Source organism: Haliotis cracherodii, unplaced genomic scaffold (assembly GCF_022045235.1).
Source record: "Haliotis cracherodii isolate W230 unplaced genomic scaffold, xgHalCrac1.p SCAF_1, whole genome shotgun sequence".
Taxonomy (NCBI): domain Eukaryota; kingdom Metazoa; phylum Mollusca; class Gastropoda; order Lepetellida; family Haliotidae; genus Haliotis; species Haliotis cracherodii.
In genome coordinates, this window is record NW_027266264.1 from 38,515,201 (window position 1) to 38,534,136 (window position 18,936).

At 41.8% G+C, this 18,936-nt stretch overlaps 2 protein-coding genes across 2 annotated transcripts in view; both read left to right on the forward strand.

The window, feature by feature from the left end:
• The first annotated feature begins 628 nt into the window (after positions 1-628).
• On the forward strand, positions 629-8,307 carry LOC139464358 (sorbitol dehydrogenase-like). Its single transcript, XM_071245891.1, has 9 exons — positions 629-682; positions 4,260-4,293; positions 4,631-4,795; positions 5,067-5,226; positions 5,597-5,715; positions 6,067-6,132; positions 6,844-7,013; positions 7,814-7,935; positions 8,154-8,307. The coding sequence occupies exons 1-9, from the start codon at positions 629-631 to the stop codon at positions 8,305-8,307; spliced, it is 1,044 nt and encodes a 347-aa protein (XP_071101992.1).
• A 3,423-nt stretch (positions 8,308-11,730) lies between these two features.
• Positions 11,731-18,936, forward strand: part of LOC139464370 (sorbitol dehydrogenase-like) — a 32,836-nt gene continuing 25,630 nt past the window's right edge. The window contains exons 1-4 of the mRNA XM_071245902.1: positions 11,731-11,784; positions 12,980-13,013; positions 13,817-13,981; positions 14,579-14,738. Of these exons, the coding sequence (XP_071102003.1) occupies positions 11,731-11,784; positions 12,980-13,013; positions 13,817-13,981; positions 14,579-14,738 (413 nt within the window). The remainder of the gene's footprint in view (positions 11,785-12,979; positions 13,014-13,816; positions 13,982-14,578; positions 14,739-18,936) is intronic.

Genomic DNA, 18,936 nt, shown 5'->3' on the forward strand with positions numbered 1-18,936 from the left:
TCACGCCAAAGACCAACAATGCCTTAGACCAGAGGGAAGTATTCAATGTTGGTAATGCATTACTCTTTAACAAAAAAACAGACATGCCACTCTGCCCCCTCGAACAACAACCGAGCAGCTTGCTAGCAAAGATATCATCTTCTTTACGGGAGTCCAAACATCCAAGGTGGTCTTGGTTCATCTGAGGACAGTATGAAGTCAAATGTAGCGCGTGAAGTAAAGCTACCAAAGACAGATGTGACTCACTTGACATCCTTTGTTCTCACCAGTTAGTGAGTATGGTTTTACGCCGCTTTTAGCAATTATTCCAGCAATATCACGGCGGGGGACACCAGAAATGTGCTTCACACATTGTACCTATGTCGGTAATCGAACCCGGGTCTTCGGCGTTTTGAGTGAGTGAGGGAGTGAGTATGGTTTTACGTCGCTTTTAGCAATATTCCAGCAATATCACGGCGGGGGACACCAGAAATGGGCTTCACAGTCAGTCAGCAAATCCATCATCACTTCAAGATATTCTAAAACCTAAAACCAGCATGTGTAGCACTATCCGATTAGTTTGAATGGATTTACTCTGACGTACCAGATAGGGACCTTGAACTTTGACACTCACCTCCATATCCCCACAATGGCTGATGAAAACCTATCCGTGGTTCTTTATGGAAAACAAGATCTGCGACTGGTATGTAAGTTGTAGCAGTATGATTAAGTGTGTTTTCATAGAAGGCGTCAAGGTTGTGTAAATATATTGGACGCTTTGGAGGTAGACAAGCAATGTTTACTGGGGTCATACGCCCATGGCGGTAATGTCACGGATGCACAACATGCATGACTTGCCTCGTAATACATAGTTTATCGCTGTTCTTGGTATTGTTATCGAGTGTTGCTTTTGTAGAGAGTTTCATAAATACATGTCTTGCCTTTTTTGATAGAAATACATATATTTAACTCGTATATCGTGTCCTTACTGCCATGTGGACTCAGCAACGAACTGATGTATGCATGATCATGATTTCTCTCGCCATTACCGCGGAGAAGTACAAGTATGAATGACTGTGTATCTCATTGTGATTGTGTATGTCATTAGGATTGTGTATGTCATTGTGATTGTGTATGTCATTGTGATTGTGTATGTCATTGTGATTGTGTTTGTCATTGTGGTTGGGAATTTCTTTGTGATTGTTCTTGCCATTGTGGTTGTATATGTCATTGTGGTTGTGCATGTCATTGTATTTGTATATATCATTGTGGTTGTATTGACATGAATAGATTTTGAAGTGTTTACATGGGTATGGTATGTTGTGTATGTATTGTTGTAGTTGCTATGTATTAAAATGGCTATATTGCGGAGTGTTGATATGAATATACTGTTTTGTGCTTACAACTTCTTTGAGAGGCATTTAGAAGTTGGAGTACTGAGTAAGGATAAGATATATGGATAAACAACTTATCATTACAATTAGGGGCGACGTTTCGGTGATGACATCATTTGCTTGATAACGGTGTTAGAACCTATGACTATAGTGTGTCGTGCTAACATGTCTATTGTGTCCGGTGTTTTTATTGCTATTGTGGTTAGTGTTGACATGTCTCTTGTGTGTAGTGTTAACATGGCTACAGTGTGTAGTGTTGAAATGACTATAGTGTGTATGGTTGATATGTCTCTTGTGTGTAGTTTTGACGTGGCTATATTGTGTAGTGTTGACGTGGCTATATTGTGTAGTGTTGACGTGGCTATATTGTGTAGTGTTGACGTGGCTATATTGTGTAGTGTTGACATGGCTACTGTGTGTAGTGTTGACGTGGCTATAATGTGTAGTGTTGACGTGGCTATATTGTGTAGTGTTGACGTGGCTATATTGTGTAGTGTTGACGTGGCTATATTGTGTAGTGTTGACGTGGCTATATTGTGTAGTGTTGACATGGCTACTGTGTGTAGTTTTGACGTGGCTATAATGTGTAGTGTTGACGTGGCTATATTGTGTAGTGTTGACGTGGCTATATTGTGTAGTGTTGACGTGGCTATATTGTGTAGTGTTGACATGGCTACTGTGTGTAGTGTTGACGTAGCTATAATGTGTAGTGTTGACGTGGCTATATTGTGTAGTGTTGACGTGGCTATATTGTGTAGTGTTGACGTGGCTATATTGTGTAGTGTTGACGTGGCTATATTGTGTAGTGTTGACATGGCTACTGTGTGTAGTTTTGACGTGGCTATAATGTGTAGTGTTGACGTGGCTATATTGTGTAGTGTTGACGTGGCTATATTGTGTAGTGTTGACGTGGCTATATTGTGTAGTGTTGACATGGCTACTGTGTGTAGTGTTGACGTAGCTATAATGTGTAGTGTTGACGTGGCTATATTGTGTAGTGTTGACGTGGCTATATTGTGTAGTGTTGACGTGGCTATATTGTGTAGTGTTGACGTGGCTATATTGTGTAGTGTTGACGTGTCTATATTGTGTAGTGTTGACGTGGCTATAATGTGTAGTGTTGACGTGGCTATATTGTGTAGTGTTGACGTGGCTATATTGTGAAGTGTTGACGTGGCTATAATGTGTAGTGTTGACGTGGCTATAATGTGTAGTGTTGACGTGACTATAATGTGTAGTGTTGACGTGGCTATATTGTGTAGTGTTGACGTGGCTATATTGTGTAGTGTTGACGTGGCTATAATGTGTAGTGTTGATGTGGCTATATTGTGTAGTGTTGATGTGGCTATAATGTGTAGTCTTGACATGGCTATAATGTGTAGTGTTGACATGGCTATTGTGTACGGTGTTGGCGTGGCTATTGTGTGCGGTGTTGGTGTGGCTATTGTATCTCGTGTTGACGTGGCTATAGTGTGTAGTGTTGACATGGCTATTGTGTGCTGTATTGGTGTGGCTTTTTTTTCTCGTGTTGACATGGCTATTGTGTGGAGTGTTAACATGGTTATTGTGTGCGGTGTTGGTGTGGCTGTTGTATCTCGTGTTGACATGGCTATAGTGTGTAGTATTTACATGGCTATTGTGTGGAGTATTGCCGTGGCTATTGTGTGGAGTGTTGACATGGCTATTGTGTGGAGTGTTGCAGTGGCTATTGTGTGCGGTGTTGGTGTTGCTATTGTATCTCGTGTTGACATGGCTATAGTGTGTAGTGTTGACATGGCTATAGTGTGTAGTGTTGACATGGCTATTGTGTGGAGTGTTGCCGAGGCTATTGTGTGCGGTGTTGGCGTGGCTATTGTGTGCGGTGTTGGTGTGGCTATTGTATCTCGTGTTGACGTGGTGATCGTGTGTAGTGTTGACATGGCTATTGTGTGCTGTATTGGTGTGGCTTTTTTTTCTCGTGTTGACATGGCTACAGTGTGTAGTGTTGACGTGGCTATTGTGTGGAGTGTTGACGTGGCTATTGTGTGGAGTGTTAACATGGCTATTGTGTGGAGTGTTGACATGGCTATTGTGTGCGGTGTTGGTGTGGCTATTGTATCTCGTGTTGACATGGCTATAGTGTGTAGTGTTGACGTGGCTATTGTGTGGAGTGTTGACATGGCTCTTGTGTTGAGTGTTGCAGTGGCTATTGTGTGCGCTTTTGGTGTTGCTATTGTATCTCGTGTTGACATGGCTACAGTGTGTAGTGTTGACGTGGCTATTGTGTGGAGTGTTGACGTGGCTATTGTGTGGAGTGTTGACGTGGCTATTGTGTGGAGTGTTGACGTGGCTATTGTGTGGAGTGTTGATATGATTTTTGTGTTAAGAATTTACATGGCTATGGTATGTAGTGTTAACTTGGCTATTGTGTGCGTAGTTGGTGTGGCTATTGTGTGCGTAGTTGGTGTGGCTATTGTATCTCGTGTTGACATGGCTATAGTGTGGAGTGTTGGAATGGCTACAGTGTGTTGTGCTGATGTGCATTGTGTTCAGTTTGAGTTTAAAGGCGATGTTTTGTGACCAGATGGTAGCCAGTTCCATCGGTTGATCGTGGATGTTGAACATTGCGGATGAAAATGGCGTCTCCACTGAATGCACATTTAAAAGCCGGAGATCTGCAATATCTTGTTTGTTCGTACGACACGATAGAGTCGCAAAGATGACCAGCTCGAGATGTAACCAAGATTAAAAGAAGTGTAATGACAGCATCTATTGTTCAAAAACTGACTCTCAATGATAACTAACATATACATGAGGGAAAGGTAGAATCTGGCTAATACATTGTTGTTGGGTCATTTTCCAAGATATGTTGTATCATATATTATTGATGTCTTCTTTGTTTCGTAGGAGGATCGCCCGAAACCTGTACCAGGATACGGAGGTAACTAGACAGTTTATCCGCGTGGAAGACTATTCCCAGCATAGCTTTAGACACATTGTGTATATCAACAGTATTATCCATTAGGAATGACCGATATCAGAGAAATGTGCATTTATCAATCATAAGCTTTACAAATTGTCTACACCAACTAGTGTATATGAGCATAGCATGTGTGTGTGTGTGTGTGTGTGTGTGTGTGTGTGTGTGTGTGTGTGTGTGTGTGTGTGTGTGTCTGTGTCTGTGTGTGTGTGTGTCTGTGTGCGTGCATATATTAACGCATGATAGAGGTGTGAGGTTAAATACTACTGACGACGATTACGTATGTCTATGTTTCCAGAAGTGCAAATCTGCATCCACGATGTGGGTATATGTGGTTCTGATGTCAGCTACTGGCAGAACGGTTGTATTGGCGACATGGTGGTAAGGACACCAATGGTCATGGGACACGAACCCAGCGGAGTAGTTTCGAAAGTCGGGAAGGGCGTGGAAACTCTCAAAGTTGGTAAGTGTCCAACGTGAGTGAGTTAGTGGGTGATAGCTTCATCATCAATAGGATAGCTACTAATTGCTGATTGTAGAATGTTAACAGCCTGCTTCAGCAAGACACTCTATTGAATTGTGATGACACGCTATGTTAACAATTCGATTTCACGGCTACAACCTGCGTGTTTGATTGGTGACATAGAGCCGGGTGTTCCGTGTTGCACGTGTGGGCAGTGTACGACAGGCCGCTACAACCTGTGTATCTGATTGGTTCTACTTCACGTGTGCAGGTGACCGGGTGGCCATAGAGCCGGGTGTCCCGTGTCGCACGTGTGGGCAGTGTAAGACAGGCCGCTACAACCTGTGTGGGAAGATGAAGTACTGTGCCACACCACCCGACCACGGTACACTCTCCAGGTACTTCGTCCATGCTGCAGATTTCTGCTTCAAGTAAGTCCCTCAAACTGCAAGATTGCATTCTTTACAAAACTCATGGAAAATGTTGAATTTTGAAAGGATAGGCAGATACCGATGGCGTAATGCAGAACTGCTATCCCATACCTCTGTTATGTTGTGCTGTGCTGTGCCCTGCTGTGCTGTGCCCTGCTGTGATGTGACACGCTGCAATACGCTGGGTTTTACAACCCAGAAGTAACTAGAAGTCCGAACAAGGTCAGTTGTGATGTGTCACAAGCAGGTGACGTCACATAAAATATTATGACATCATGACATCCATCCATCCATCCATCCATATTGCCAATCAAAGAACTATTATTTAACGTGTAATGATAATAATACCACACTTTGTTTTACAACCTAGACTTCCAGACAACGTGAGCATGGAGGAGGGAGCCATGTTGCAGCCTCTGGCTGTTGCTGTCCACGCCTGTAACCGTGTCAACGTCCACCTGGGAGCTACAGTGCTCGTGTGTGGAGCAGGTAGGCGATGTTGTGACCACCCCAAAGCCACACACTTGTTAAAGGTTGGCGATGTTGTCAATCGACACACCTAAATAAATAAACGTCGTTTTCTCTTCCCTATACAACTGCAATGCGTCACGTGTATTATCTTCAGCTTGTCTTCGTTTCTTTGTCCAAGTTAGACTTCGTTGTTTTATAGGTGGAAATATATACAAGGAAAACAAAGGACCATAATGACATTGGTCAGGCAGTGATTTGAATGAAATGCCGAAATAGGTCCTGATCCCTGTACGCTTTCCTTGAAGTGTATGGACAGATGTACGATTTCCTTGAAGTGTATAAACATATGTTTAACGCATGCCATTGCAGGGCCTGTTGGTCTTATCTGCATGTTGACGGCACGAGCACGAGGAGCAGCAAAGATAATAATAACAGGTCTGTTGTTAAACATGTATCTCCACAGAGACACGGATATAGTTGGAAATATTTTCTCATTGAGCATTTTACTTTTTGCTTTATGCTGATTGGCTGGTTTTCGACAGTTGTTCCACTGTTTTGCAAAGAGGCCCATAGCTACGTGTCGAGATATCAACACATTGTCGTAAAAGTCTGAATCTGACGTCGTCCATTGTTAATGACGTCATGTACGTTTTTATGTGACTTCGTTTTACTGAGCTAATATTTTCATTTGAGATCGAGAAACCAGCATGTTTCTACCTTCTCTCAGATGGAATGGCTGAGTGAACGATGCTGTGAATGGAGTACCAAGCCAGTGACAGGGGCACGATGACACGAAATCAAAAAGTTACAGAGCCTAATCACCATATCCATTTAATCGAATCTTTCTACAAGCTAAGCACAGGTTACTTGGGATTAATTCTACACCGGGCAAGACTATGGGTAATATAATTAAACAACCTGCTCGCATATCCCGATTGACGGATTAGTTATTCTTTATTTTGAAAATATGGAATAAAGGTAATAGTAATAGCTTGAGATTGTTTTGAGATCCTTTCGCGTTCAGTCATGATGACTCTGGGTCATGTTGGATTAACAGTGCTTTGTGCAGTTTCTTATTGTCGATATCGATGAAGACTCATTACATAAAAGTGCATCAAAAGACACGTATGTACTTTCTTATTGCAGATATCAATGAAGACAGACTGAAGTATGCAAAGAGGGTGGGCGCCGACCACATTGTTCTGGCGGGAGACCCACAACAAACAGCACGTACCATCCAGGATTCACTTGGAGGTGCTGCTGATGTTACCATCGAGTGCAGTGGCGCGCCGTCAAGCGTCACCACAGCCATATATGCAAGTGTAACCGTACGTTATAGCATTGCGTAGAGGGTCACCACAGCCACATATGCAAGTGTAACCGTACGTTGTAGCATTGCGTAGACGGTCACCACAGCCACATATGCAAGTGTAACCGTACGTTGTAGCATTGCGCAGAGGGTCACCACAACCATATGTGTAAGTCTAACCATACGTTGTAACAGTGCGCAGAGGGTCACCACACCCATATATGTAAGTCTAACCATACCTTGTAACATTGCGCAGAGGCTCACCACAACCATATATGTAAGTGTTACCAAACGTTGCAACATTGCGCAGAGGCTCACCACACCCATATATGTAATTGTAACCATACGTTGTAACATTGCGCAGAGGCTCACCACACCCATATATGTAAGTGTAACCATACGTTGTAACATTGCGCAGAGGGTCACCACACCCATATATGTAAGTCTAACCATACGTTGTTACATTGCGTAGAGGGTCACCACAGCCATTTATGTAAGTGTAACCATACGTTTGACATTGCACACGGGGACACGACAGCCACATATTTAATTGTAACCATAAGTTGTAACATTGTGTAGGGGGTCACCTCCCTCAGACATGTTTTGTTGCCATACGCTGCTACACTAAGTAGAGGGTGACTACAGACATATATGTAAGAGTTGCTACGCAGAGCATAATATATCTGAAAGGGGAGTCCACAAAGCCATAGATTGTGATACATATGTGCGTGTTGCTCATTCTGCAAGACGTCATGTACGAGCGAGGGCAATTTATGTAGACGTAAGTATATGTGTTATCTTCCCCAGGCCACGGCAACAGGAGGAAGGATTGTTCTTGTTGGACTGGGCCCAGCAGAGCTACAGCTGCCACTAATCAGCGCCCAGTGTAGAGAGGTCGACATCCTGGGAATGATAAGGTTTGCCAATACGTAAGTAACGGTCTTTGTGGAGTAACCAAGAATATATAGCGTTACAAAATAAATGTATGATTGACATATATTCACTCAGTAGATGAACTGTTGCACGAAATATTTTTTTCGGATATGATAACTAAAATCTAAGCTAAACGTTGCATCGTCATCGTTTGGGACTATCGTCACTTGCTATTTTATCACCCATTGCTGTAAAGCTGAGCGCTTTTCTCCAGGTACCCTGCAGCTCTGGCCATGGTGACCAGTGGTCAGGTGGACGTGAAGCAGCTTATCACTCACCGATACAGGCTGGAGGAAGCGCTTGACGCCTACGAAGCAGCGAGACGCAGAGAGGGGGTTAAGATCATCATCAACTGTCAGAGAAAGTGACGCAACCATACACTGCGTCAGTCTGCGTTTCACACCAGGAAAGGTTCCCATGGTGGACAGAGGCATTATACACTGAAAGGCAAAAGAAACGTCAAATGGATGTACCATATAAATATCTTTATTTTCAAATGCTTATATATGTGAGTAAAGACCTCGGAGAAAGTCTGGGGAATGATTTTGCGAATTGTGAATTTGGGGAGGCACCAGAAGGTTCAAAATCAGTACCTGGTGTGGCCACCACGGGCGTTGACCACAGCCACACATCTCCTGTACATGGAGTGGACTAGCCTGTTGATGAAGGCCATTGGGATATGGGCCCATATCCTCAGGAACGCTACAAGCTGTTCTGCTGCAGTTGTCGGCCTTGGGCGTACGTCGTTGAGTCGGCGTTGGATCTCATCCCACAAGTGTTCAATGGGATTCAAATCCGGACTGAGGGCAGGCCAAGGCATGATATGGATGTTGTGCTGCTTGAGGAAGTCCCTGATGACTCTGGCAGTGTGGAGATGGGCGTTGTCTTGCTGAAAGTCGTGGTTTTGATGACGGGCAAAAAAAGGCACGATATGGGGTGTGAGGACTTGGTCAATGTAGCGGAGAGCTGTGATGCCATTACCCCTGCCTGGTCCAATATTCTGAAAGACCACAGGTCCCGCTCTCTGGTTCAGTCCTATTCCACCTCAAACCATGATCCTTGGGCCGCCCCACGGGTCTCGTTCCATAAGACTAGCATCAGCATAACGTTCGCCCCTCCTTCGCCAGACACCTGACTCTGCCATCAACCGTTGAAACACAGTAGCGACTTTCATCAATGAAGATGATTCTTCTCCATGCTGTTGACGCCAGTTTTCATGCTGCCTGGCCCATTGCAGTCGGGCCTGTCGGTGACGATCTCTCAGGATGGGTACACGAGCAGGACGGTTGTACGAGATGTTATTGGCAGTTAGGCGACGTCGGACTGTACGATCACTGATGGCACGCTGGTGGTTGCCAATGGTTAGCCGAACTGTTTCAGTGGCCATTCGGAATCGGTTCTGCAGATGTTGGCGTATCATGAACCGATCTTGTCTGGGAGTAGTGACTCTGGGACGACCACTACGCGGTCGGTCGTGGGTGGTGTTGGTGGTGTTGTGTCGATGTTGCAGACGATATATTGTTCTGACGTTGACATTGACTGCATTTGCAACGACCTGTGCACTCTGGCCAGCTTGCAGTCTTCCTATAGCTTGTTGTCTCTCATTTCCTGATAATCTTGGCATGGCTGATGAATCGAAATAACGAAAGCCAGCTTTACAGTTTTGGGTGTCTTTTATACCTCTACCATCCACGATATGCACGTGCATCATGTTTTTGACAAGACTTTTCCGCAACTGAGTCCCATTGCACTTTTGTAGGCTGCGTTTGGGCAAAGCACTCCATTTTAAACTCAGTTGTTAAATGGACTTTAAGGCAACAAAAAGAAGCAGTAGAACGATAAATGAGTTTGTTGACCACAGAACATGTAACTGCCAGTGTCTGTTAAGTTTTATCAGTGTTTTCAGAAGTGACGTTTCTTTTGCCTTTCAGTGTATGTAACCAGTTTTATTATACCAGTATTACCAGAGCAGTATATTACACTACTTTACACTGAAAAACTAACTGAATCACGTAAACTGCATATACCATATATCATAATGGTAAATTACCGTTAGAAAGAAGTCAAACTGCCACCAGTTTTTCACCCAAATTATACGATGGTTTGTGAGATAAGCTTAGTGTCTTGCAATATTTTAATTTAAGTAGCCAGGAATCGGACATCAATATCACAGTATTCAGAGATGCTAACTCGTATATTTGAGAAATTCCCTACTTCTAATTAAACTTGACTATTGGAGTATGAATGATGTATAGGTACGATGTGTTAAGCACAATGTTTTAAGGTCCGTCAAAGACAGCTGCATTTTGTATATATTGATGTATGTTGCTATTCGATGTTAAATAAATATCGAGTTTGATTTTTCTGGCAATGGCCTTATTCGTTTCCATCAGTATATAAATGTGTCATAAGGCAGTGGTGACACGCGGGTAATATCAATGTGTAGTATACATGTATGTACCGAAGTTTCGGTTAAAAAAAGCTGCAAATGAATTAAGCATATCAACTTGATAAACACAAATAATTTATGTTCACTATTTCATAATTGTATCAAAAGACTGTAATTCGTAATGGCATGTTTCTAAGAACGTGGCTCAACCTACGTACAATATGTAGTTTTCTAGCCCGTGAAATATAGTTGATCCGGTGGTATGTATTTTCATTGTACATTGATATATGAATTGCAAGTGATTCCATGGCATTTGATTGGCTAATCAAGCAATATTGTTTGCGTTTATGATTTCATAAATCGAATAACGTAGGCCACGCCCACTAGCGGGCTACTGCTTTCTGATTTGCATATACAAGATTGGGCGGGGTGTGTGTTGCATTATTGCGCTGCACGATGTCACTGATTTTTTATCATTGTCTACAATTCTGTGTGTTCATGATTAAATAAGTAGTGTGTTAAGTTATCATGATTGATTAATTTATTTATTAAAACTTTAACCTATTTTCTTTTTGCGTTTTTAAAGGAACAAACGTAGACTCCGGTGGGCACATTTTGCGTAAAACTGGTACGCGGTGTTACAGAGTGTGAACACCGGATTTTACGTTTGTATCTCCATAAACGCAAGAAAAATAGTTTAAAGCCAATTGTTAACTATGTCTATGATTTTGTACGCGAAGCCTTATCACATACTCAGGTGGTACGTTTCCTATAAGCTATCCTAGAAATTCATCTTTATATCGACATTTTTTATCGCGACATACATATCTTCAATTTATAACAAATATACTCGAAGAACTTCATACCAGTGAAGGATTCTATCAGATATACCGTATATATGTTACAGTCAATGTCTATAATCAGGCAACACGTATATTGACTGATTTACTCGGGCAATGCACATATTGTCTGAAAAATACGACTGGATGTTAGACAGATTGACTTAAATTAATTAGACTCCTTAATTTAATCTCATTTTAATTTTGATCTATTTTGATGGACAGGATGGGTTTAACAATTACGGTAATACAATTTGAGTCAATATACAAATTGCTTTATAATAGACATTGACTGTGTATATGCATATATGTATATGCATACTGACCTGAAGATGACCTGGTGACAGACGTGGTAATATGGCAAGTCTATGATTACGAGAGTGGTTTCTACTCTTTATAATTAAAGCATGCTTCTCTGATCACATGCCTCATGTCTTCATGATTTATTCATGCTAGACAAGATCGTATTCACCATCACACACTGTACGACCCTCTATGTATAATAGAGAGAGCTGGACAGAAAGCTAACTGTAAACTTTGACACTGGCCTCCCTATCCCGATAATGACTGATAGAAATCTGTCCCTGGTTCTCTATGGCAAACAAGATCTACGACTGGTAAGTTACACTCTTGTGTCGGTGACAGTACGTTTGAATGTAATAAAGTACATGTTTTTTGCGGTCTTCGAGAAACACCAAAGTTGGTTAGGAATGAGCATCTTTCTCTTTTTGTAAATGATTAACCGGTTCACTTTTGATGCAAAGATGAGTCCAATGCTTATAAACTAGTCATTCATATAGAGGTGTATCCTGATGTATAGAGACAGGAGGGCAACCAGTTAACTCAATAATAAACGTACAGCGACGAGAAAACAAATCAGCCTCATCATGGACTGGTTTGTCTTCGACACAGCTTGCCAAATTGTTGCCTCACTACCATACAGTGAATGTACTGCTATACCGGCAATGCATGACGACCGCCAGTAAGTAGTGGCAAATCAATCATGTATGGTCAACACATGTATTGTACATCTGTGTCTGCCTGTGTACATGCGTCCTAAGCTCTGGGTAAATGATGAAACCATTTTTATTATCAATTTCTAAATTATTCCAGCAGTTTAATAATTTATCAATGTCGTGTACTATTGCTTTTTCAGAGAGGTGACTTGGATACTAGAACGGAATAACATGTCATTATTCTAATCATAACTTCTTATTCTTGTGGTCTGTGAAAAAAGCTCTTGTGGAGAGAATCGTCCTATATACAACCCATCTCTTCATTGGCAATGTTTACGCACGATACGTATTTCTTCATGACACGCACAGATCCACTATATAGCAAGTGGTCTGTAGGTGTGAACGGCCTACACATGTACCAGATGGTCTGTGCATGTAGCAAGTGGTCTGTGGATGTAGCATGTGATCTGTGCATGTACACAGTCCACACATGTAGCAGGTGCTCTGTCGATGTAGCAAGTGGTCTGTGGGTGTTCACAGCTTAAAATGTAGCATGTGGTCTGTGGATGTACACAGCCTAAACGTGTGGTCTGTGGATGTACACATCCTAAACATGTGGTCTGTGGATGTACACACCCTAAACATGTAGCATGTGGTCTGTGGATGTACACAGTCTTAGATGTAGCATGTAGTCTGTGGATGTACACAGCCTAAACATGTGGTCTGTGGATGTACACAGCCTAAACATGTAGAATGTGGTCTGTGGATGTACACATCCTAAACATGTGGTCTGTGGATGTACACAGCATGTCTCCAATATGCATTTATTCAGTTGTGCAGTGATACTTTGTTACAGATGGATTGTCCTATTCCTGAACCAGGACTCGGAGGTAAACAGTTCACATAAGTGACATAGATATATCTTATAACGCCCTAAATCTTGTAAAGCAAGTGGTACTAGTTCCGTAACACCTAACATCTTCTATAACAAGAGGTACTAGTTCCGTTACACCCTACATCGTATATAACAAGAGGTAATAGTTCTGTAACACCCTATATCTTGTATAACAAGTGGTACTTGTTCCGTAACACCCTACATCATGTATAACAAGAGGTACTAGTTCCGTAACACCCTACATCATGTATAACAAGAGGTACTAGTTCCGTAACACTCTACATCATGTATAACAAGAGGTAATAGTTCCGTAACACCCTATATCTTGTATAACAAGTGGTACTTGTTCCGTAACACCCTACATCATGTATAACAAGAGGTACTAGTTCCGTAACACTCTACATCATGTATAACAAGAGGTAATAGTTCCGTAACACCCTATATCTTGTATAACAAGTGGTACTTGTTCCGTAACACCCTACATCATGTATAACAAGAGGTACTAGTTCCGTAACACTCTACATCATGTATAACAAGAGGTAATAGTTCCGTAACACCCTATATCTTGTATAACAAGAGGTACTAGTTCCATTACACTCTATATCTTGTATAACAAGTGGTACTTGTTCCGTAACACCCTATAGCTATATCTTGTATAACAATAGGTACTCGTTCCGTAACACCCTCCATCATGTATAATAAGTTGCACTAGTTCCGACCTGTACTGTACTGACTACCAAAAAGCTTTTACCTGCTTACGTAAAGTTGTGGAAGACATATCTGTTTTTTCCTTTCCAGAAGTGCAAATTTGCATCCACGATGTGGGTATATGTGGTTCCGATGTCAGTTACTGGCAAAACGGTTGTATTGGCGACTCAGTGGTCAGGACACCAATGGTCATGGGACACGAACCCAGCGGAGTCGTTTCCAAAGTCGGGAACGGCGTGGAATCTCTTAAAGTTGGTAAGTGTCTGGATAGTACATCACAGATGGAATAGGCGGTCTTGTTAGTCACTGTAGTCAGTGTAGTCATGCTAGTTGTCTTATTTCATTGTAGTATTCTAACTTCCATTAAATGGTGATGGTACAGGTAGAGCGCAATGCATCCTCACGGTGATATAATGTACCATTACAACGTTTCAAAACACAGACACACACACACACACAGACACACACACACACACACACACACACACACACACACACACAGAGGGAACCATCTGTTGTTATGCATCCAGACCTACACGAAAAGCATGGGAACTATAGATCAATTCCGCCTCGAAATCCCCACAAGGATTAGATCCATTCTGAATCATTTAACCTCACAGAAGGAAGGACAAGTCATGAGTTCCGGAAAGAGAGTTCATGAAGTCATCATTTTGCAATATTGGTAAACGTGGCATAAGTCCAGTCACTCATGCTGCATGCAATTGCATATCCAATATTATCAAAGATCCACACACGTCGTGTAAGTAAAAATATAGAAATATCATGTTTCTGACATAATGCAATTGTAGTTGACAACCTGTGTATCTGATTGGTTCTACTTCACGTGTGCAGGTGACCGGGTGGCCATAGAGCCGGGTGTCCCGTGTCGCACGTGTGGGCAGTGTAAGACAGGCCGCTACAACCTGTGTGGGAAGATGAAGTACTGTGCCACACCACCCGACCACGGTACACTCTCCAGGTACTTCGTCCATGCTGCAGATTTCTGCTTCAAGTAAGGCCCTCAAACTGTCACATTGCATCTTTTATGCTCGGTGTCTTGGTCAATGCATGTCGTCGGATCGTCGGTTGTCACTGGATCGTCTGTCCCCGGATTCGAATATTTACATATCGCCGTCATATAGCTGGAATAATTGCGGCTTTAAACAACAAACAGCAAAAAATTCGTGCAAAAGGTTTAATCTTAAAGGGACAGTACGTCGACGGTTCTGTGTGGGTTTTTTAAATCATGCATGAAATAATTTCCGAGAGTGACGTCACACCTTTAGTGCATTATTCAACTCACAAACCAAAACAATAGAGCTCCGCACAATAACTGACTTCGATCAATTTTTTTTTTGCGGCAAAACGAAGAGAAATCATATCTGTTTTTCTTACGGATGAGTTACAAAATACAAATTGCCAGCTTGATTGGATTAGTTTTGTCAGTGTTTGTCGAAGCCTAGCTTACAATATAAATGCTCCGGTCATTTGAAGCCAATCACCCTCCTTGCGACTTTCCTTGCGGCCAGCACATCGTCACATCTTACACAGTCCAATCAGTATATGTTTTTCATCTTGGACGAATCTACACATTTAGATAAACTTGTCATGAAACTTTCATTGAGAAAATGTCCTAAAATGTGAAAAACTATTTCCATTTCCGTATGTATCCTCCACTTGCTGTCATCGAAGCCCTTCGGAGAGCAAGAGAGTCGATCGCCTTGAAGAGTAAAACTATATTATCTTGCACTTCACTGTGGCAGTTGTTCTATCATATATATATATATATATATATATATATATATATATATATATATATATATATATATATATATATATATATATATGTTTAAAACATCCATGTTAACAGGAGACAGATTTAGAACGACACGTCTTAAAAGTGGGGTGGTGTAACAACTTAATTTAAAATGTCAGTATCGGGTGTGACCACAATTTGCGTCGATACAGGCGAGGCAGCGGAGACATTTTGAAGTCACCAGATGATTGAGAACAATGTAGGGGATATGGCTCCAAAAGTCAACCAAAAATTGGTCTAACTGAGCACGCGTTACAGGTTGGTTTTGGTCCTGTCGTAGGCGCCCCTTCTCATCCCAGACAGGTTCTATGGGGGAAGGTCTAACAGCCTCAAAAAGTCTAGTACAACACGTGCAACATGTGGGCGGGCATTAACCTGATGCAACGTAACGTTACGCCCCTGAATTTACCCAAAGGGTAGAATATGATCTCGAACGATGTCGTTCCAGTATACTGTCCCAGTCTTGTCTTCTGAACCTCATATGCTACAATTTGCAAACCATTAAGTAAAGTGCACCCAAAGGCTTTTATTACTTTAGAATAATTGCGTTTTTTACAAACAAGAGAAAAGTCAGCTCACGTGATATTATATGAGCAGAAACCTCTCGAGCGGAATATAGCGAGCAGAGCCGAGTAGAATTGGTAGGATACACCCAACTTTACTTATGAGTAAAAGTTATGGTCTAAAGGCCATGTAGATATGCTCTGATAGTTACAAGTCTACCCAGTGAAGAATGGACTGGACCATATTGTATTCAACAAGAGACATAACTGTGGGTATTAATGTGAGAGATTATATTATTTATGAAGCAAAAATAAATATACAAAAATGATCATGATCTACCAGATAACAAGAAGTATCAAAGTTTATTTATAGTTTCGAGTGACTGGGCAAGTTACCTTCAAAGTCACTTCAGTTCAAGTTACAATTGTTCGAAATCACTATCAAAGTAACCATCCAACTTAGCTCCACCCTTAGATATTTTTGTATATTCGTATTGAATACTATTGTCCTGGAGTTTGAGTATCTGTCGCTGATGGCTTGAAGTGCACTCAGCGAGTCTGATAGGATGACTGCCTTTGCTTCCGGCATTTCCGGTATGAGTTTGAGAGCATGATGAACTGCCTCAAATTCAGCAGTAAATACCGACTGAAAATCAGGCAGGCGAACCGAATGTACTTGGGGCTTGGAGCTATGGATATGGATCCCGTGACTAGCAGTGTTGTTGATAGGATGCATGGATCCGTCAGTGTATATATGACCCCAGCTGTCACAGGTAGTTTGAATTTTAATGATAGCTTCTTATCGTAGTAGGGTTGGGTTTTCCATTTTAGTGACTTCTGATGTTAAAGCAGTGTCAACTTTGGGAGTTTTTAAAGTCCAGGGAGGGTGTAACCCTTTGTAGTGACTTCCTGGTGGCTGAATGTCATCACAATCGTGACTTCGGGTGAGTTCACGTACTAATATCCTAGATGGCTTTAGCGAGGGAGTTTTCAGAGCTAGGGCTTCATCTCTGGTGTTTTTGTCTTGCCATATCTTTTTCACCAAAGGGTTTGATAGTATTGCCAGCTCTCTTCTTTGTTTCCATCGGAGTTCTCCTGTTTCTACTTGTAGTGCTTCTAGGGGAGTGCCTGTTTCTGCAGCTGTGGGCAGCATTAGGACTTCATATTGTATTCTGCGGCTCAAGACAGTGTTTGATGCTGAGTAAAAGGCCTCAGAACCATGGTCTATTTTTGATCTGATAAATGATTTGTAAAGGTTCGGCTGAGTGTCCACCGAGATGCCCCAAGATATGTCTGAAATTGCCAGTAATACGTTCAGGTCTTTTTGACATTTGTTTTCCACATATCCTATATGTTTGTTAGAAGTGAGGTTTTGATGTAGGATCACCCCTAGAAATAATGCGGATTTTTTAAATTTGTTGGTTTGCCTTTTACGGATAGATGGGTATCAGAGAATCGTCGCCCCTCTCATAGCTGTCTTGGACAAGGATGATTAGCACTCCATCCTTGTTGACAGACATAAGTATTTTTCAGTCTTTTCTATATTGGGTGTACCCAGGTGGTGTGAATTTGGCTTTTTTGCTGAGTATCTCCTGTATTAAGATGGCATGCGACTTTATCACCTGTTTTTTTAACGAGTCCATGGTTGTTAAGATGAGTGCTCATTGAATGTCAGGGCATACCCTATTTTGGAACTGTTTCTTTGTTCCTTTGTATATCAGTGTTTTGGAAGCAAGTTTGAGGACGCAGGTGACCATGGGTCATTTTCCTGCTTGTAATTTGGATCAATGCAGTGGCAATGATCTCTACAACTTTGTTCGTGATCTGAGCCTATTGTTGGTTGTGTACCCAAGTTTGAGTAGCAGAAGCTATGAGGTTTGATTTGGAGGCTTTGGTCTTATTCCCCTTGCGTTTAGCAGTGGCTCTTTGCCTGTGTGCAGGCGGATCAGTGCTCACAGATTAGATTGTTTGCTCAGTAGAGTGATTATCACGCGATATGCCAAAGGAGGCACAGGCTACCAAACTGCTCCCAGAATCTTCCCCCTTTCCCAGAATCTACCCCCCGGGGGTATAATCTGGGAGTTCCCAGAATCTACCCCTGTTTTGATAATAATAAATTGTTATCGGCTCCAAAAATTCAATATGTTGTTTTACACATGCAAAGAAGAAATATATATTGCGTAAACTAATAAAAATGTCTTACAAATCACATTCACTCATTTTAGTCATCATCATTTCGAAAGTTCGAAAGTTGGTGTTGAGGATTGTGTGAGGAAATGTCTTACACTTATGTTATTGAATAAGCTTTACTATGCTTTGTGAATAGACCTACCTACTTTTGATTGCATCTGAAATCATTTTGAAACCAATTATAAGTATGCACTTGTGTCTGTAAGGACCGTTGTTTGGGGAGTCATGTATCACAGTATTAAGATTATATTCTTGCTATAAAAGACATCACATCATTAAAAGCATCTAATTATTTGTCCATTTACATTCTTATTCTTCTAAATATAGGTAGATAGGTGTAATACATTTCACGAAGCAATAGTCATTTCTTAGTCAGAATTTTTAGATTATTATCAATATCAAAGAGAGAAAACTAACATAAAATATGAGAACAATCTTATTCTGAAAACCAATATAGGGGGGTAGATTCTGTGAACTCTGTAGTGGGAGTCTACCAGCTTCTTGCCTCAGAGTGGCCATATGCTGCACGTGATAGGTGTGGGGTTCTGGTCTGTGTATGGTGCTGCCGCCCGGTGGCGGAATGGCGGGTGAACTTAAACCAAGCCTTACCTGCTGGTTTGCAAAGGCCAGACCGGGCGCTCAATGTTCTAGTAACTGGAGTAGTTTTTCTAGTTGTTGGTTTACCTGGCTACCCGAGTTAG

What these genes read in the sequence shown, in the direction of transcription:
- LOC139464358 (XM_071245891.1), top strand. Translation starts at nt 629, where the DNA reads ATGGCTGATGAAAACCTATCCGTGGTTCTTTATGGAAAACAAGATCTG. An exon ending in AGTGCTCGTGTGTGGAGCAG is followed by an intron (nt 5,716 to 6,066) that starts GTAGGCGATGTT and finishes ATGCCATTGCAG; the next exon opens with GGCCTGTTGGTCTTATCTGC. An exon ending in ATGATAAGGTTTGCCAATAC is followed by an intron (nt 7,936 to 8,153) that starts GTAAGTAACGGT and finishes GCTTTTCTCCAG; the next exon opens with GTACCCTGCAGCTCTGGCCA.